The 19,188-nt window shown below is 38.3% G+C and overlaps 1 protein-coding gene across 1 annotated transcript in view; it reads right to left on the reverse strand.

Annotated features, from left to right (window-relative positions):
* LOC124166068 (receptor-type guanylate cyclase Gyc76C-like) overlaps positions 1-19,188 on the reverse strand; it is a 279,411-nt gene that overhangs the window by 97,081 nt on the left and 163,142 nt on the right. The window contains exon 3 of the mRNA XM_046543687.1: positions 1,844-2,041. Within this exon, the coding sequence (XP_046399643.1) occupies positions 1,844-2,041 (198 nt within the window). The remainder of the gene's footprint in view (positions 1-1,843; positions 2,042-19,188) is intronic.

Below are 19,188 nucleotides of genomic sequence, written 5' to 3' on the forward strand. Positions count from 1 at the left end.
ATACAATTGACCAAAAAACTAACTTTGACAATGTAATATATATTGATCTTTTGAATAAATCAGCATTTGTTACTGGAGAGCGAGTGAAGGGAAACATATCGAATAAGCCGCATACTCACTACAGAGGTGATGAACATAACCAGTTTTGAAAAGGTATAATTAACGACCAACGTAAATGCAAGTCACTCGATTCACTTTTAAAAATGCCTCGATGCTTTGTTTACATAACAAAAGCTATAACAGTAATTACAGATAAGAAATATAATTTTTGTGAATTTCTATAAATATGTTCCCAAATGGGAACATTGGACGATAAACGGTTAAAGAGACGTGTGCAAATAGGGACATTTTTCTGGGAGGAAATGGATTCATCGACTCATAAGTATTTCTCGAAAAAGCTATTTCTTATGAGGAAATTATGTTTAACAAGGAATTTGGGGTGGCTTTTTCCTGAATTATCCTCTGATCTTGTCCTGAGGATACAAGGGATTTCAGAGTAGAATATGGCATAAGCGGTGGATCTCTTCTCGCCAGCCATGCTGACGGTCCGAATTCTAGTCCTGGTGCCGGGAAATAGTTTTTCATTACTTTTACGATCGCTTCCATACTTAAGTATAAAATTCTAGCGAGAGGTTCAATACTCTTCTCCACCCGTATACAAACCAATTCTCACGGCAGTCTAGTGCAAAGAGTCACCTTTAGAAATGGCTCTTCCTTATGTCCTTACTACTGTATCAGTTTTTTTTCTTTATGCGTCGCCCAAATAGGTGATGTATTCCACCTCCTCAAGTTTAACCCTTTATGACCCAGAACTGATTCTGGGAGAAATCAAATTTCAAGATTTTTCATTTTGAAAACTTGAAAATTTTACACTCAATGATAATTATCGTGGCAGCTAACTATTTCATCATTAAAATTTACACTACAAAATAATGGGTAGTTTAGATATTTCCTGAATAGAGCTGAAAGTTTAAACATTTTTGAGGTTGCTTAGAAGCAACATTGGGTTATAAAGGGTTAAGACGACCTATACATATCTTGACCCTTACGTTCCTGGCTCAAGATGCTTTACAAAACCGCATAACATTGATATTATAATAATCAAGCCTAATTACATATGCCTCGAAAAGCTTGTCTAACAAATCCTCTAGAGAAGGGGATCTCAAACCTTTTTTATTCTACGACTCCACCTATGAAAATGGAAACCTTACACGCCCCCCTTCACAGTAAATTCTGCGGGCTTGTGAAGCACTACATTTTTAAAAAAACATGTGTTTTTACTATCACAAAATACAACATTTTAGGTTTCAATAGAGATAATTACTGTTTAGAGAATAAATCGACCAAAAACACACAAGATAATATTTTTGGCGTTAGAGATCATATTGAAAAAAAAAGGTAGTGTACCTACTTTTCCACAAGTATTAGCTATAAATACTTGTGGAAAAGCGAAAATACCTTTAATTTCAATACTTAGAACTTTCATTATATCACATCGGTTGAACTTTAAAATATCGTCTTTTGATTATAGTGGGTTGTTAACTTTTCTAAATATCAAATTTGATTTAAAAATATTAACTATTCTAAATGCCAAAGTTGATTTAAAAAATCTACAACATAGCACAAATAAATTTATGGACTTTATTCACTTAGAGATTTTTATTTTAAACTGGCCTTGCGTATACGGTCCCCCTGGGGGAAGTAGGGGTACGCCCCCCTAGTTTGAGAATCCCTGCTCCATAGCCTGCAGCCCTCTTATGTGAGGACTGACTAATCAGCGCTCGATCACCAGCGAACCTCACTGAATTTACGAAAAGAAAAAAAAACCTTGCAGGTCACTCACATATGAGATCATGGGCTTATTGTTGGCTTTAGAGATGATGGCCTCCACGTTGCAACTGCCCTCCGGCCCAAAGAAGGCAGAGACTCCGCTACAGATCATTTGAGTGAGTGCCCTCGTTGATGGCACGGTTTCGCCCAGGGTGTCCTCCCACCGCAGGGAGAGGTGCACGCCGGGAAGGATGTCCGGGTCCGTGTTTATCTGCGCGAGGGAAAAAAAGCGAGAGTCAGTCCACAGAACACAGTCAGGGCTTTCCTGGAACTTTGACAGATCTGCTGCCAAAACATTTAAGTAGCAAAACACTTTGTCACAAAATCAGTGTACGAACTACTTAGCCCTTGGGGAAACATAGCCGCAGGGCTATATGCAAGTGTTTCCCAAACCTTGTGAAGTTTGCGTCTCACATTAGACTAGGGACACCCTGTGCTTCGCTATACCTTGATTAAAAATAAAGAGATGCGTTTAATTTCCCAGAGGGAAGTAGTCTTGGGAAGTAATTTTGTTCAAAAATATAATAATTTGTTTTCTCCTTAAGCCTAAAATCAAATACAGGAAATCAACATATATACACCAAGGATGAAGCTCACCATCGACCTGCGTATGTTTCAAATAATAAATGACTCTCCATATACAGGGCCGGATTCAGTTGAAAAGAGGACCTAGGCTATTCTACTCATGAGGTTGCGAATATCACCGTCTTATGCCTAACTCGCGTTGACTTAGGTTAATGATGGCTTTAATTATATTTTTTATTGATGACCCTAGTAATGATCAGGGAAGGGATGTTGAAATTCGTGTTAGTAGGAAGCACATTAAGCAAAGGAGGGAGGGGAAAGAAGAGGATAGGATTTGTAGATGGATTTAAAAGAAGTAAGCCTTATTGTAAAATAAAGGGATGTCCATTCTGAGCTGCCTAGGCGACATCGCAGAGCACTCCATGTAAGACCTACGGTGGCAAATAATAAAGGAATTCTTTCAGTAATACTTTAATTATAACATGATGGTTTTCAAGTGAAATATACTTGATATGTGATGAAAAGAAAACAAAATTTGTACCAAAACTAATGTGGGCAAAATGTGTAATTGCGGTAGATCGACAACAGAGGGGTTGGTTGAAAAAAACTTATGGTCTATAAGGACTAAAATGTGCCCTAAGTGGAAGTTAAGAGAACCTAGCTGAATTTAGGGAAGTTTTATCCTGTTATAGTAATCGCATGACCTCTCAAAATATTTCTATCACCTTCCTGATTTGATTTTTTATTTAATTTTTTTCAATTAATTATTTTTATTCCTTATTTTTATTATTATATATAGTTCTTCATATATTTGAGCACGAGCACTGAGAATGTTTAAAGGCAGTATGCCATGAGATTTAATGAAAATAAACCATCACTATCAGAGCAATCATTATGAATGAAGCAATGAAAAATTGCGTGAGATGCTAAAAATGGTGGGGCGATTCTAAACACTATGATAATGGGTAACAGGTCTCCCCAACTTCAATTTCATCTATATGATTAGAAGCTCAAGATGGAAAAATTGAACCTATTTCAGCGATAAAAATACTTCCTATTTTTTGAAATACCGAAAATAACGGGGCTAATATAATTTTTGCTGCATTCATTGATATCCCCTACTCTAAAATTATTTCTGCTGTTTTTCGAAGAAACTAAAATTTAACGACTGATGGAAAAAAGAAAAATACGCCTATTTAATTTATGTACGCAAAGAAAATACGGTTAGAACGCATAGATGCATAATGAGTGAGGATCATTTTTTTTCTCAAGTAGTATCATATTTGGATATCATAAGGACTGGCGAAATTCCATTGAAATATTAATAAGAGAGAGACATATCTCGTAACTAATGTTGCTTTTTCAAGAAGGTAGTACCACTAAGGTAATCCACTTGAATTGGAGTTTCAACAGGGCAAATTACAAGTTCAATGTTTTCTTTCCTCTCGTAGAGTAGGACGCAGTGAAGACGAAGACAAATAAGTGATAAGATCGGAAGAACACGAGTGATATTTCCCCACACTCCAGATCCGGCTGAAATGCTAACAACAACAACAAAGTGTTCCTAAAGCAGCTGAGGCAAGAAAAGTATGTTATTTCAGTAACGAAAGGAAAAAGTAAATACAAGACACTGCAAGAGTGTCTATTCCATACCCAACCCAAACCTAAGGGGGTTATCAGCAGGGATGGCAAGTAAAACGAAACGAAAATGTTTCGTTTCGACCCGGAGGGAAACGAAAATATGAGGCCTAGGTTTACTTTCGTTCCGGCACGAATTTAAATTCACCAAGGAGTTTAGTTTCGACCCGGGACGAAACTTTACTCCCAGGAACGAAACTAAATAAATCGAAACCCCGCTGCTCATATTTAAGTTTCGATCCCAGAAGTTGAGTGAAAAGAGGGGGAAAAGAGGGAATAGTTTCGACCCATTACGTTTGACATGCGTGTAGAGAGGTTAAAAAATCGAGCTTAATAATCGAATGGCCAGTTTGCGTTCACCGTTCTCCTGTTAGTGGTAAAGATATGAGTGGCCCGTACAAATAATGGTGGTAGGGCGAACCTATACTTCTTTCAACCATACAGGCATCCCCCGAGTTACGTAAGAGATGCGTTCCGGCAGACTATGCGTAAGTCGAACCTTTGCGTTGGCGCTTCAGAGATTGCTGTATAACAAGTTGTATCGTACAGGAATGAGCGCAACCACATACGCCACCACATCCATCGCTAGAACTGCAAATTTTCACGTTGATTATTGACTTGGGATTTATAAGCGATTTTTCTACAGAAATTAATGAAATTTCCTTCGAGGAATGACAAAAATGGATCACTTTGTTATTTTTAGCACGTAAAAAACTGTATAACTATTCGATATTTTTTCTACCATAGGTTGTACAAGCGAATATATACTTCTTCGCGCTCGCATTCGAAAATTAACGTAATCATTTGAAATACGGTTATCGCTTACGTAAGTACGGATTTACGTAAGTCGAGACATACGTCACTCGGGGGATGCCTGTACTTCGTACTCGATGTCTGGGTCGAAACTAAACTGTTGGAAGGTGAAGCACGTGGTCCCTCCGGTGCGAAACATTATCTGTGTCTCGTTTCGTCCCAGAGTTTTACTTTAGTTTCGACCCGAAGTAGTTTTGATTCCGATTTCGTTTCGAGTTTAGCTCCCGGGTAAAATTCTCTTTCGTTTCTACAATTCGCTCCCGTGGATGAAACCTTGAAATGTTACTGGTTTTGACTTTCGTTTCGTTTCACTTGCCATCTCTGGTTATCAGCCACGTGGAATAGGAAGTTCGCGAAAGAAAAAAAATATTAACCCTTTAGCGGGCGCGCTGGCGTATAAAGTACGCCACTCTTCGAAAACCAAGTGATTTCAACACTGTACGTACCAGCAAATTTCTTTTTGGATCGGTAAGAGGAACAGACACCCGTGGCGTACAAAGTACGCCGCGCGACCGGGTGCGTATCTCGTGCTTTGCTTTTCTTGAATGGCCAAGTGTATCTTACAATCTCGTTTTGACCATCTAGAGCAGTGGTTCCCAACCTTTTCTTGTTTGAGGCACCCTTGGAAAGCCTTTCAAAAGTTACCGGCACCCTTGTAAGGAAATAGATATTTAAAATCTCCGTAGCTTTTTTAATATTATTTATTTATTTGTTTCATTTCGAGAGTTTGCATGCAACAACACCTTATACCTAGTCCTAGATGATATGAGAATACTGTTTACACTGATTCTGCCTAAATAAAAAAAATAGTATTACGATACAAATATGTAATGTGAAATTTTGGCGGCACCCTCAAAAGATCTCGCGGCACCCCTTAGTGCCGCGGCACACCGGTTGGGAACCACTGATCTAGAGCGTGAGTTTTAACAGTAAAAAGTATTTTAGCAAATGTGTTTTAGATCGGCAAGAGGAACACGACACTCGTGGCGTATAAATTACGCCGCGCGACCGGCCATATGCCACATGTACCTCCTGTGTACCTTTATATCTGCACCACCTATTATTTTACTAGCTTGAAATAATATCTACAAATAAAGATAAATTTTAACAAAAGTCGAGTGTTATCATATAAATGCATACATCGTGGACAAAGTACGCCACGCGCCCGGTCGTGTAAAAATATATCAGGCGCGCCCGATCGAGGGATAAAAGGAGCCAGTCAACAGTGAAAAAACTAAATACGAACCACAGGAAACTCTTACCCAGAGAAATTTCAAACATTTTCAGTAAAACTGGCCAATTCAGTTATGTCCAAGAAACGATCACACTACTACAAAGTTGACGAAAAAAGTTTTCAAGAGTCACGAGCAATAAAGTTAATTATTTTTTTGTCTATAGCTCTTGAAGATACTACTACTAAAGAATCTGCACAATTATTCCAATCAGTGGTAATGGCCCATTCGCGATCTCTCCGAGAAGTTTTCTTCCCACACGATGTCTTTGGAATTAACACAGCCAAAATAAATCCAATCCTCCTAAACTATATAATTTTCCTACATCATATACTAGTTTTAGCGAACTAGCTGACGTACTATAGACACCAATGTGATAGAGTATTTAAAAAAAATAGAAAACGAATTATTCGTGCCTTTTCTATTTCATTGTGGGACTAAATAAGTTTTTTTTTCATTGGGCATAAACAAAACAGAGGGAATAAGAGGGGAAAGTATTAATAATCATATTAATTTAAAAAGATGGCAATGGTACAGAGCCGTAAAAAATTAACGCTAAGGTCAGTGGCGTCTGAAATCGGACAGTTACGACACTTAGAACTTTTCCACATCTATATATATAAAAGAAAGTCGAAAATCGTGTTAGTTAGAACACTTATAACTCGAGAACGGCTGCACCGATTTCAATGAGATTTGGTTCTTTGGATTCGTCTCAGGCGGGGTTAACATATAGGCTATTAAAAAAGGATAATTTCACAAAAAAAATTCATCTCTTTCCTATGGACATGCTTTTAGGAGTTATAGTAACACAACAATTGATAAATCGGTCAAAACTACAAATTAAATAATTTGTTTTGTTTTTACCACTTTAATAACTGAATTTAGTAACAATATAACATTTTAATTACTAAATATATTCAAAATATTAATTAAATTGAAATTACATTTAAAAAATTCAATTCGAGCTAATTGTAAGCCCAGCCGTGGCCCAGCTCGAGTTGACACTTCACTACCGTGTTTGTAAACAAATCTCCAAGCAATTGTTGACAAACGGTAATGTCCGTGTTCCTGTCGAGGAATCGAGTAGTTTTAACTCATTTCCTTGGAATGATTGCAAATTAGTTTCAGTGAGCTCATCAACAAAGAGTTCCAGAATATGATTGATCTCCAAAAGAATCAAAGATGGTTGATTTAGCGAGCAAGAAGAGCAGATGCTGATGACTAAAACGAGGTAAATTCAAATAGTTCGTACTCTGCATGAATTCGAATCTTTTAAATGTGCAACAAACGAAGAAGAAATCACCAACTATCTATCTGAATATTTTAAGTCCTTGGACATACCTGGCTTACCAAGGCACGATTTACAGAAAAATTTAGTTTCTGTGTTCATGATCTTTCGAAGCCTAAACCAACCATAACTATCCAACGGAACGTGTTTGGTGATTAAAATAATTGGTAATGAATGTGATTCACGCAACTTCACTCAAAGGAAAATTCAAAGGTGAGGAAGTCCTTATTCCGTAGATTCCATTATCTCAACTCATATGCCCTTTTGAGCTTAAACTTATTCAATTTCCAATTCGTGTTGCATTCGTGATAACGATTAAACAAATCGCATGGTCAGTCTTTCAGTTTTTGTGTTGTTTGTGCTCATGTGCTAATGAAAACCCATGATTTTCTCATGGTCAATTTAACGTGCTATGTTCACGAGTCGATAAACCATCCTCTGTATTTCTTCCTTCGCTTCAATTGCGTAGCTAGGATAGGGGGTTTTGGGCGCAGCTAATACCACGGGTCTGTAGGGTATAGAAAACTCGCTAAGGTAAGCGGGAAGTGTGGGGGCACTTCCCTCAGACATTTTACAAAATAGATAAACAGTTCAAAATAGTGGGTTTTGCGGCTGTGTGAATAGTTAAATATGTTTTGTTTGTTAGTCATCCGTCCCTCTAATATTAATAACAAAATCTTTCGTAAAAAAATTCTCTAAGCTCTTGGGGGGGGGGGGGGTGGGGGTTATTCCCTAAAACCTCCCCTCGCTGCGTCACTGCTTTGCTTCGCTATATTTATTTAGCTTCATCCGCTTCATCTTGCGCCTGATAACAAAACAAAAACTGTTGTTTATCAGAAGGTGCTTGCCACAAGACATTAAGCCCGAATGTGTAGGGCTCACCGTGGTGCGTTTACGCATGCAGTACGTTTACGCAGTGCATTTTTACCAAACAGAGATACTAAAACTGGCGCGCCTTAAGTCATTTAATGCAAATGCTGCCTCATATGGGCTTTTCTTGCACCATTTTGAGCATCAGTCAAGCGTCGGTCTGGGGTTGTGTCAACCTCCCCCCTGAATGGGCCAAGTGTATGCAACGGACTTGGACCTAAAAACATTTTTTTTACAGCTAATAACGCAAATAGCCAACCACTGAATTCGTATAATTTTTATTTCATGAACTATTTTATTAAACCACAATGCCCAAAATTTCTTAAGCTAAAACGTAAGAAAATTTGTTGAAAAAAATCCGCGTAAACGTGCTCCGATCCACCCTATGTAGATTCAATAAAGAAAATGTCTTTCTGACAAGCAATTTTGGTACTCGTGCGTAGTTTTATTGAATTTGTATCCTTATTTCATTATAATAAATTAAAAATGATTAAAAACGATACAGCCGCTCTTGATTTATAAATGGTGTAAGTAAACTGTAAGTTCATTGATTGTTAGGCGATACGAAGTTCGCCGGGTCAGCTAGTAAATATTTATTTCACAGGATTCAAAATGTCTCACTGCAGCGCAGGATATACTAAAATAATGCCTCGAAAATAATAACTCAAACAGCAACCGTAGACCTGGTAAATATTCGAGCTCACAAAGCCATTGAGCACACTTCAGATAACATATCTCAATACGTATTTATATCTCATAGTGAAACATGTTGAATCCTTTGAAATTAAGACTTAACTAAAGCCTGAATCACACGATCATTTTTTTTCGTCGCGAAAGTGATCACTATCGCGAGCTCTGCGCAAAATGATCGTCGGCGGCAATTGTTTTTCGCGATCGCGATCGCGATGTGGATTCCCATCGATATTTTTCATCACTCGTCCGGTCGCTTTTTCCGTCGCTAAAACCGTCACTAAAACCCCATATCAGCCAATCGGAACGCATGACCGTATGGTGTGATTGCAGCGCCACGTTTGACAAATGTGGGAACGGCATAAATAAACAAACACGCTATATAATTTCGTGATGAGGGTCCTATGACAACGAGCTGTGATATTGGAAATGATGCGAAAAGCGACGGCGGGAGTGACCGTGTGATTCAGAAAAATGATCACAAGAGCGATTGCTTTTCGCGACGGGAAAAGTGATCGCGATAGTGATTACTTTCGCGACGAAAAAAAATGATCGTGTGATTTAGGCTTTAGCCTAAATCCTCAATAAAGACTTAGAAATAAAGACGGGAAAAAGTGCAAAGTATCACCAATTCGTATCCTAAAATGTATTTCCACATTGTGTCAGCCTCCACCATTCATTTCATTGAATCGCTGAGTTAGTGAAAGCATCCATTAGGGGGAGGTTAAAGGTTACAGCAAAAAACGAAATGAATGAGCAAAACAACATCATTAACAAGCACTCATTGTACAAAACACTACTTTTAGATAAGGTACTAGATGAGAAATGAAGAGATTGAAACCCGGTAATACCACAAATTATTAAATGGGAGACGAAGATGTAGTAAATCACTTGAAAATCGACTATAAATCAAGTCTACTATTGAAACAATTACATATTCACTAAAGCTACTATCTGATTCTTCTATATTCAGTACGAAAACACAAAAGGATTTAATAATCAATGCATACGAAAATAATCACTCAAACAGTAACCATACATGCGAAAGATCTACAGAGAAAAAATCATTCGCCTTGACCGGGATTCGAACCCGGATCCCCCGATTTGCGGTCGAGCGCTTTAGTGAGTGCTTTGGCTAAAGCACTCGACCGGAAATCGGGGGATCCGGGTTCGAATCCCGGTCAAGGCGAATGATTTTTTTCCCTGTGGATCTTTCGCACGATTGTGCATTGCGGGTGACTCCCGTAAAAGTTATCACCGCGGCTAGTCCCGGTGTACTTTAAAAACTAGTAACCATACACCTGGTAAATATTCGATCTCTCTAAGCCAATGAGCACACTTCAGAAAAAATAGATAACATTTCTCAAAAGGTATTTCTATCTCATTGCCGTCTAAATTTGAACGGATTGTGGGGGAAAATAGCAATGGTGAAAGGTCAAGGACAGAATATATTAACAGGGCAATAAAAAGACGTGAAGGCGGAGAGAAGCGGTGAGCACGAAAATGTCAGGAGGGAGGTGAGCGGAGGTTGGAGACCAATCTTCGGATTGATTACCGACGGTAATGATGGCAGCAAAGAATATTTCAGGCCGACCTCCATTGAGTCAAGAATCGAACAATTATACACCCGCAAGCCGATTAAAATTCGTCTCCATACGTATTCTCGGCAACAAGGGCATATTTAGCAGTCATCTAAACTGCAACGCTTCAATTCAGACATATATCTATTAGAACAAAAATTAGTAGAAGAGACTGAAAAACTGGAGGATTTTGGGACTAAATTAGTTTTTTCGTCGGGTATAAACAAAACTGAGGGACTAAGTGGGGAAGTAGTAATAATCGTATTTATTTAAAAAGACTTCAATGGCACCGTGGGTACCGTGCCAGAAAACATTGACGCAAAGCCCATTGGCGTCTGAAAGCGGATAGCTCAGGAACTACTTTAACACGTCCGACTTCCAAAACTTTTTCCTCAAAATGATTTCATACCTAGAATAGGGTTTATTCTCATCGGGTGCGAACACAAACGACATATTGAGAATTGAAAATACCTATGGGCACAATCGTAATTCAGCAAATAAATAATCGAGTAAGAATTAAACAGTTACGCCTCGTCCTCTGGACCTCATGCTATGCTCTGCGAGGTTTGAAAGGTAAGAAAAATGTCCACATTGCGCGTCAGCATCAAATCATCCGTCACTAAGGTTTGATCAGTAGAATCTCTGGTCCGTTGCCAACCACTTCACTTCCACCAACGACACTACCAGAACGACTGTGCCCATATGTAGTTCCAATTCCCCAAATTTCAGCTGTGTTCACACACGATGAGAGTAAACTCCATTCTCGGTGAGACTTGGGCGGTGCATACTTTGGAAAATATGAGAAAGAATTCGTGGTTGGGTCTTTTACGCGTTTTCAAACTGCGGCGGATATGACTGATTTCCACGCCAAAAGGGGTTGGTGGTTCGAAAATTCCCGGTTGTATGAGAGCATTTGAAGGACAAAATTTTGAAAGTCGACGTCTTCAAGTAGTTACTGAGATGTCCGCTTTCACACGCCAATGAGATTTGCGTTAATTTTTTCCGTCACTGTACATTAGCAGCGAAAGATGTCTATCCAAAGCCATTTCTGCACTACTACGGATGCCGATACATTTTGACGTTCTTTAATCATTCATTGAAAACCATCACCACTAAAATATAAATTTTCGCCCTCAGTAATATTACCGCACTCAATTACAACGATAGTTAGGCCCAATTGATTGTGACATTTTGCAACTAAAACGGCAATTGGCAACCGCTGGTGTAATTCAATGGCTGCTTCCGCGTGAATTGAGACAAGCAGAAGGAAAGCGAAAGATGAAGTAAATTTTCAAAAACTACAATCTTTTGAAGTACCTTCCATACAATAAAGGCAAATTCCTGAAACAGTATTTACCTTTCCTGTACACCAACTCCAGATAAGTTGAATATTCTTACGCCAATAATTAAATTATTTTACATAGTAACTCATCACGGTGATGTAAACGTTCCAATAAAAATATTACCAGCCCGTGAATTGAATCTATTTCATTATAATAGGTCCAGCAGCGAAATTCAACCATCTCCAGGAACTTTAAGTAAAATATTTAGTTTAATTTTTCGCCGAAAAAAAATAGCTACAGTGAAATTGAGATGTACTTCCAACACAAACATAACCTTTACATAAAGCTTTTTTCATTTACAAGAATAGTACAACACCTCTTCCTAAACCTAAACTTGAGAGCTTACGCGTATTGTACTACGTATGTGTACATCATAATACTGAAGGGATAATTGTCCTTCTCATTCCATTCCCTGTAAAAGACTCGAGCAGGCACATTCCGTGAACTGGAACAGGATGAAATATATCCGCTTTCATTATGCAGCAATGAGAGCGCCCGAGATCGTATCAATTTGCTAAGTTGATTGAGGGAGTAGACCGACAACTGCGGTTATTTGCAAGGTGGGTGGGAAGATAAGGGTATTCGGAGAATTCCCAAGCAAAGTGGAGGGAGATAACGGCAAGGAGAATAAGCCCACTCTTAAATAATGTCATACAAGGAGTCCACAACATAACACCCCATCCACCGCAGAATTAAGCTGAAAACTGTTCCCACATAAAAACGAAATCAGAATATGAGTTTTGGCACCACATAAAATCAGCACTCTGTGGAATTCATGCATGGATGCCTTAATAAAGAATGAGCTATATCCTCACCTTGAAAGCCAGGCTCTGGACTCACACAAGGACTAAGAAACAGAGTTGTATTTTCATACGGACTGAGTAGGCTTCAGACTAGGGCCTCAAGATCATGAGAGGCCTACATACACTCTACGTTCTCGACTTTTAAAAATTTTATAATCCGAGCCATATTTTTTTTATAAAGGTTAGTACCAATCACAACATGTTTCATTAAAATTATTAATAGGCATATATCCGAGTAATGATGAATTTTATTATCTATCATGTAATTTACAAACATAAAAATCGGATGAGAAAGGGCCTCATAAGTGCAATAACCCTGGTCCTTTTTTAAACTAAATTCGGCCCAGCTAATAAATACAAAATAGTTGAATCTAACGTGTATAAAGTATCCTCGTGTTTTCTTCTTCCGAACATAAGGTCGCTGCCAGAACCGGGGTATTGAAACAAAATTATGTCTTTTTACACCGCAAAAACTCAGCGTAGTTACAAAGGCTTTTCATCCAACATTTTGAGAAGTAAAAATATAAACGTTTTACCACTGGATGAGCTTAAACCATTCCTTCCAATTTTTTTCGAGCTGATATAGTGACCAAGTGATACCGAAAGTATCTGCCTCATTCTTATTTTTTTCTCGCACGCTGCCGACGTCAGCTTCGCCGCCAGCCGCGGAAATTACGTTACGGGCCACAATAAAAGTTTAAATTCATTCAAAACATCTCCAAAGTATACTTCATAATATAACATCTTTTTTTCAAATGACTCTCGCCCGAATAATCATAACCGTACGTACGTGAGGCGGACCTAAGGATACTATGTAGCTGTTTTTCAGCAGTCGCAGCAAGAGTGGTTAACTCCCGCTATCGCCGGTTTATTGCTGGTTATTTCTCCCTCTGAAAGCCTGTCCGTTAGGGCGCATGCATAATGCTCGCACGTGCGCTTGTCTCTTGAATTGCTAACCATTCCTTTTCGAGTGCCTCTCGCAGTTACTAAGAATTCATTGAGAAGCTCTTCCTCCACACCATAATCACACGTAGTATATCGCCTGTCTCTTAATGGGAAGTATCAAGCTGTAAACAGCCGACAAAGAGCGTCATTCGATGCATCTCGGGACCGAGTAGGTACAAGAATTATTCTGGTCCGCAGCTGATAATGAGACTGTCCTAATAACGCAAGGTGAGATTGCAGACCAGACTCGGGAAAGGATTACCTCGGTAAGGGTATATTCGGTGACGGTCTACGTGAAAGAAATAGAAAAGGCTCACGGGAAATGTATGATACCGTAACCTTGAAGGGTCGGGGCCTTCCTATTTTTTGGGGCCCATCCGCGGTGGATCCCCGTACACTTATCCTCATAAGGGACCGGCCTCAAAGAATGGGTGTAATAGCGTTCCCAGCCCTCAACTCACCCCTTTAGGATGCGGCCTCAGTAAATTTCCTTCCGCCGAAAAAAGTTTTTTGGTCGTTAAGTTGCGAATGTATAACAAATATATAAATAAACTAGCAGGACACCTGGTGTTGCTGGGGAGGGATAGCATCCACAGAAGGGGAAACTTAGAACTTGGAATTTATGGTCATATTAACCCATCAATGGGAAAATATGAAAGACCGTAAGAAGAGACACGACTTATCGGAATGCACGGTCAAGACAACAGCATGGTTATTCGTGGGCCATTTACCAGTGAACGGTGAAGTTGCGAGAAAAGGCAGTGTTGGAAGTAGAAATCGCTAAATCGGCCTTCACCTCGCACACAGCGCGCAAATAGATGGACGCGTTCTGATCTTTCTCATCTGATATTTCTATTTTAAGTTTTTTCCCTACGAAGTATGCGGTGTTTTGGTAGTGTTTTTGTTATTACACAATTACAAATATATTAAAAACGGTCAAATCTATCGAATTAAAGTGTTTACTTCTTAAATTCGCACTACATTAATTACTACCCAAAGAACCTTTCATTTCATTCCGAAAGGAGTTATTGCAAATATGAATATCAGGAGGCGTTATTTCGCAAAATTTAACTCTACTATAGTATTTTAATACAATATCTAACCCAATTTCGGAATCATTCATTTCAATCGAAATAATAAAAAAAATTACTCAGGCGTCGGCAACTACGCGAAAAATGTAGCTTTTTTAAAAGATATATTTATCGCTAACACCCCATTATTTTCGATTACGTTATTATTATAAGTTCATAACATTTTAAAGCCTTTTGAATGTACAAAATAAGTAAATTTACAAAACTATGATTTATCATATTGTATCAAAGAGAGCTATAATGGAAATACCTGTTGTCTTAACCTTGATGACCACTTCTATTACGTAACCAATCAAGAATTAATTATAGCTGACATTTAACCAAACGAATTCGAGATTTGTCAAAGATATTTTTATATAATAACAATAATAACTTGCGTAAAAAATCATTAACCACTCACAAAATACTATATGACACAGGTTGCTTGCTATAATTGGAATAAATGGATCAGATACATAACTATTACTTACTTTCAATGGGCAATTAATAGATCATTATCAATTAATCACGCCATTTATACGATTTTCATATCTTCTTAACAGCATACGTGACAATCATCAAGGAACAGTTAAGCTGAATCAACAGTCAACGTGCGCTCTGATGTAAGGCTAACAGCATCATAAGTCGGTGGCTCCTAAGACGACCAGCAATCAAGTTCATGTCGAAGCAATAACGTATGAGAATCCTACAATGGTGTTCGTCAGAAATGCAACCGTAAAAAATATTTTTCGACCGTTGGTATCGAAGAAAACGCTCTCGAAAACTTGAGTTTAGGAGATGATTATGGTATTTGTTCAGTGGAGTGTATTTGTGCGAGAAAGTAGAGGCACTACACTTCTCTATAGACTTAAGATAAGAGAGATATCTTGCTTGAGGGTTTGCCAATCACAGTACTCATGATTTAAGAGTGATGTTTACATGTGCCGCCTGATAGAGCGTGTGATATCTCCCGGAATACACCAAATCGCATAATTCTCTCGACGCATGGGAACGATTTTTCATCCCACGCTTTATTGCACAAACTTTACAAACGCCCGTAAGATTCTAAAGCACTCAAAAGAACAAGTGACTCTGCATGCTGTCACGCGCACGGGCGCAAAGTTATTTACACCAAGGATGAAATTCGCCATAAAAAAATCATTAGGCTTAGCCGGGATACGAAGTCGGTTCTCCCGATTGCCGGTCAGGTATACTACTAGTTACACCCCAAAGCCATCATCTTCCAAGGCGAATCTCAGACTGGGTTTACCGAACAAGGTGCTGGCGTCTTAAGTCTACACTGAGGCGCAGGAGACAGATATTTTCCAAAGTACAGCACCACTTGTTCTATGTTCTTCAGTCACTTGTTCTATGCATGTGGCTTGGTGTATGAGACAGGTGTATTTGTACTTGGCGCATTTGGCATGACAGGAATGCCAGTAACTGGCAACAGGCACTTCTGACCGGCAATCAGGATAACCGGGTTCGAATATCGGGTATGCCAAATCGACAGATATATGTATACGCATGAGCCTGAGCAGACGATAACAAGAGGGTCTTTTAGATAGTTACCCAATGAAAAGCCAAATTTACCTTTTTGGAAAAATATATCAATTTTTTTCATGGCAAATTTCATCCTTGATGCTGATGCCCGTAAGATGCTTGAATTTAAAGCTTTTACGTCGGCCAGAAGTAATACGCCGAGTGATAAGCTGGTTGCGGAAATGCGGTGTCCGCCCCATTGTTCGCCCTTCTTAAGTTCGGGTGGGATAAATTATACGGCAACTGGAGTATTATTTCCCGTGTAGACTACCCCACTGTTTTCAGTCACAAAAATGACCTCGAAGGGGTAGCTCACTCAACCCGAAATCACAATTTATTAATAGGATTCGATACATGGAATTTAAAATAATTGAAAATGAAAAAATCAATACTGAAATAACTACGTGCAATTTTCCTAGAAATTATATGTAACCCCCATCCGGGATTCGATGTAACATCGCACGAACGCACAAATTCATAAAAAACAATATTAATACCTACAGATACCGATCTATTCAGAAAGTTTCACAACGTTCAGTAAAAAAGTATGGAGACTGTGTTTAGAGAGTCAAAACATTGTACACGAGGAAGGAGATTTGAAGGATTTTAAATTTTTGGATTTTAAGGAGATTTAAGATTTTAATTAACAATAAAGCTATACTATCTCAGCATTAATTGAAACAACATGAGATTTTTCGCAGCCTCAAATTTACTTAATTATGGGGAAAAATATCACGCCTATGTATGATAGGAAAAGATTAATCCAACTCGAGAGCTTGGTATTATGTTAGATTCTGGCCAATAACTACCATTTTGAATGTGCTATGAATTGATAATTGAAAACCTCAATATTCTCAGGCAAAAAATTCAGAAGTTCCTGAAATCGTGCAAACTCCAGATTTCGAAACAATTTTTACTGTTTTAATTTCAGCGTTAACGTCGATTGCGATAATAGTTATAGTTTCTCCGAGGTTAAGAGACAACGATAGCCCGATAAGTAGCATTTTTAGGACTTAGACACGCCGCCACCGAGGCCAGCATTGGAAGCCTTAAGGAAATAATAAAGGATAACTTAAAGGAAATATTTTTTAATTACCAGAAGTTTGGTCAAAGCACAAACAAATTAAACGTCGGTAAGGTGGAACGTAATACTGTACTATTGACTGATTAAGTAGTCAGGCCAAATTCAGTACGAAAAAGCAAGAAGCGCTTCAACTCCTGCTTTGCCCCCAACAATCAACATTCTCAGAGCCACCTGAAGGTATATTTAAAAGTAGTCAAGGAAGGTAATATTAAAGAGTCACATTGATGATCATTATTCAAGAGTAAATTAGTACATCACGATTGCCTCACTTCAAAAATAGGAGACGACATACTACCTAGCTTAAAAATATAAAAAAACGCATTCATACACCCATTGATTGACTATCGAGGTGTTCCAAGTGATCCCGCCAGAAATGAGCATTCCCAAAATCGAGCAGGAGTAATAGTTCGTAGTCACCAGAGGAGTGTTTTTACAGAAAATGTTAACTAATTTACTAATTGTAGAAAGTTGTCAAGGAAGAAGATACAGAAAAGTTTCTCGGGTTTTCCATCGGTTGATGTCGTCCACGTCTCCCGACGTTTCGATCCGCGACTTGCTGATCATCCTCAGGGGATCTTCCGAAGATCTCCATTCATTCGGAAGATCCCCTGAGGATGATCAGCAAGTCGCGGATCGAAACGTCGGGAGACATGGACGAAATCAACCGGTGGAAAACCCGAGAAACTTTTCTGCAACTGATACGCCGGGAAAACCTAAGATCATACGAAGAAGATACATTTTACAACCAGAAAAACATGCTTCATTGATAATAAATGGTAAAAGACAAGCATGCTTTAATATCGATGGGTAATTTTTTAAAATGCATCACTTCCTCCGATACGATCCTCTCGTACAGTCAAATCGTCTTCATTATTATTCACTGATAATAAATAATTAATAATATTAAATATTCAGCCCTAAGCGATCAACTTGTATTATGTTTCAGAAATTATCGCAACAATTAGAGGAAATGAAGTGCCTTCGTATAAACGACAACTGAAACGGTTCCGGTGCGTCAAGATTTCCTAAAAAATGAACTTAATTTGCTTCACAATCGACACTAGAATCTTCATTCAAAATATTAAGAGCATTGATGTTGGAATTTTCCTCGGTTCTGTTCAGTACAGGGATAATGGTGATAGATTATGATCGAAGACTTGTGCCGACACATTTAGATAATATCACGATACATAGCGATTTAATCCTAGATTGATAACAAAACTGAAAGAAATTTCACCATAGCTACTTCACAAGAAGATGATTCTGTATTTTAGAAACCTGTTAAGAAAAGACACTTATCACACGTAAATACGACAAAACAGGCCATGAATAAATTTGGCTAGTAGACCTTTATAACTACTTTGATGACGTCATTAAGTAGGAGGATCAACCTTGATATATCACTGCTAAAAAGAAGTTGATACTATATTTAAAATTAATATGAACAAACTTTGGAAACAAATTAAAGTCTTAGGACACACATGACGCCTGATGTAAACCTATAATACCTACGTACTATTCGAATCTCATAAGGGATGGATATTACATCCTTTATGAGATTACAATTTTTAACGTTAATTAGTGTCTTGCAATGTAGGTCTTTAAGAAATAAATGAAAATTTTTTGGCTAAAGTTTGCGTATATTTTTATACCCTTTTCAGGGCTTTTTTTGCCATGAATATGATATCACTATCATCAATGTGTTTTTTAATATTTTAAATCAAAAAATCATATTAAATGCCCTGAAAAAGTCATGGAAATATACCAAAACGTTGTCCATAACATTATAATTTCTTTCTTAAAGACCAGCAGGCAAGACAAAAATCAACCTTACAATGATCTTGAACCCCCCCCCCCCCCGCCAAAGTTAAAATCTAGTTTCGCCAGTGATATTACACAAGAATATGCAGAAAAATTCTTGGCTATTGATTGGGT

Source organism: Ischnura elegans, chromosome 9, assembly GCF_921293095.1.
Source record: "Ischnura elegans chromosome 9, ioIscEleg1.1, whole genome shotgun sequence".
Lineage (NCBI taxonomy): Eukaryota > Metazoa > Arthropoda > Insecta > Odonata > Coenagrionidae > Ischnura > Ischnura elegans.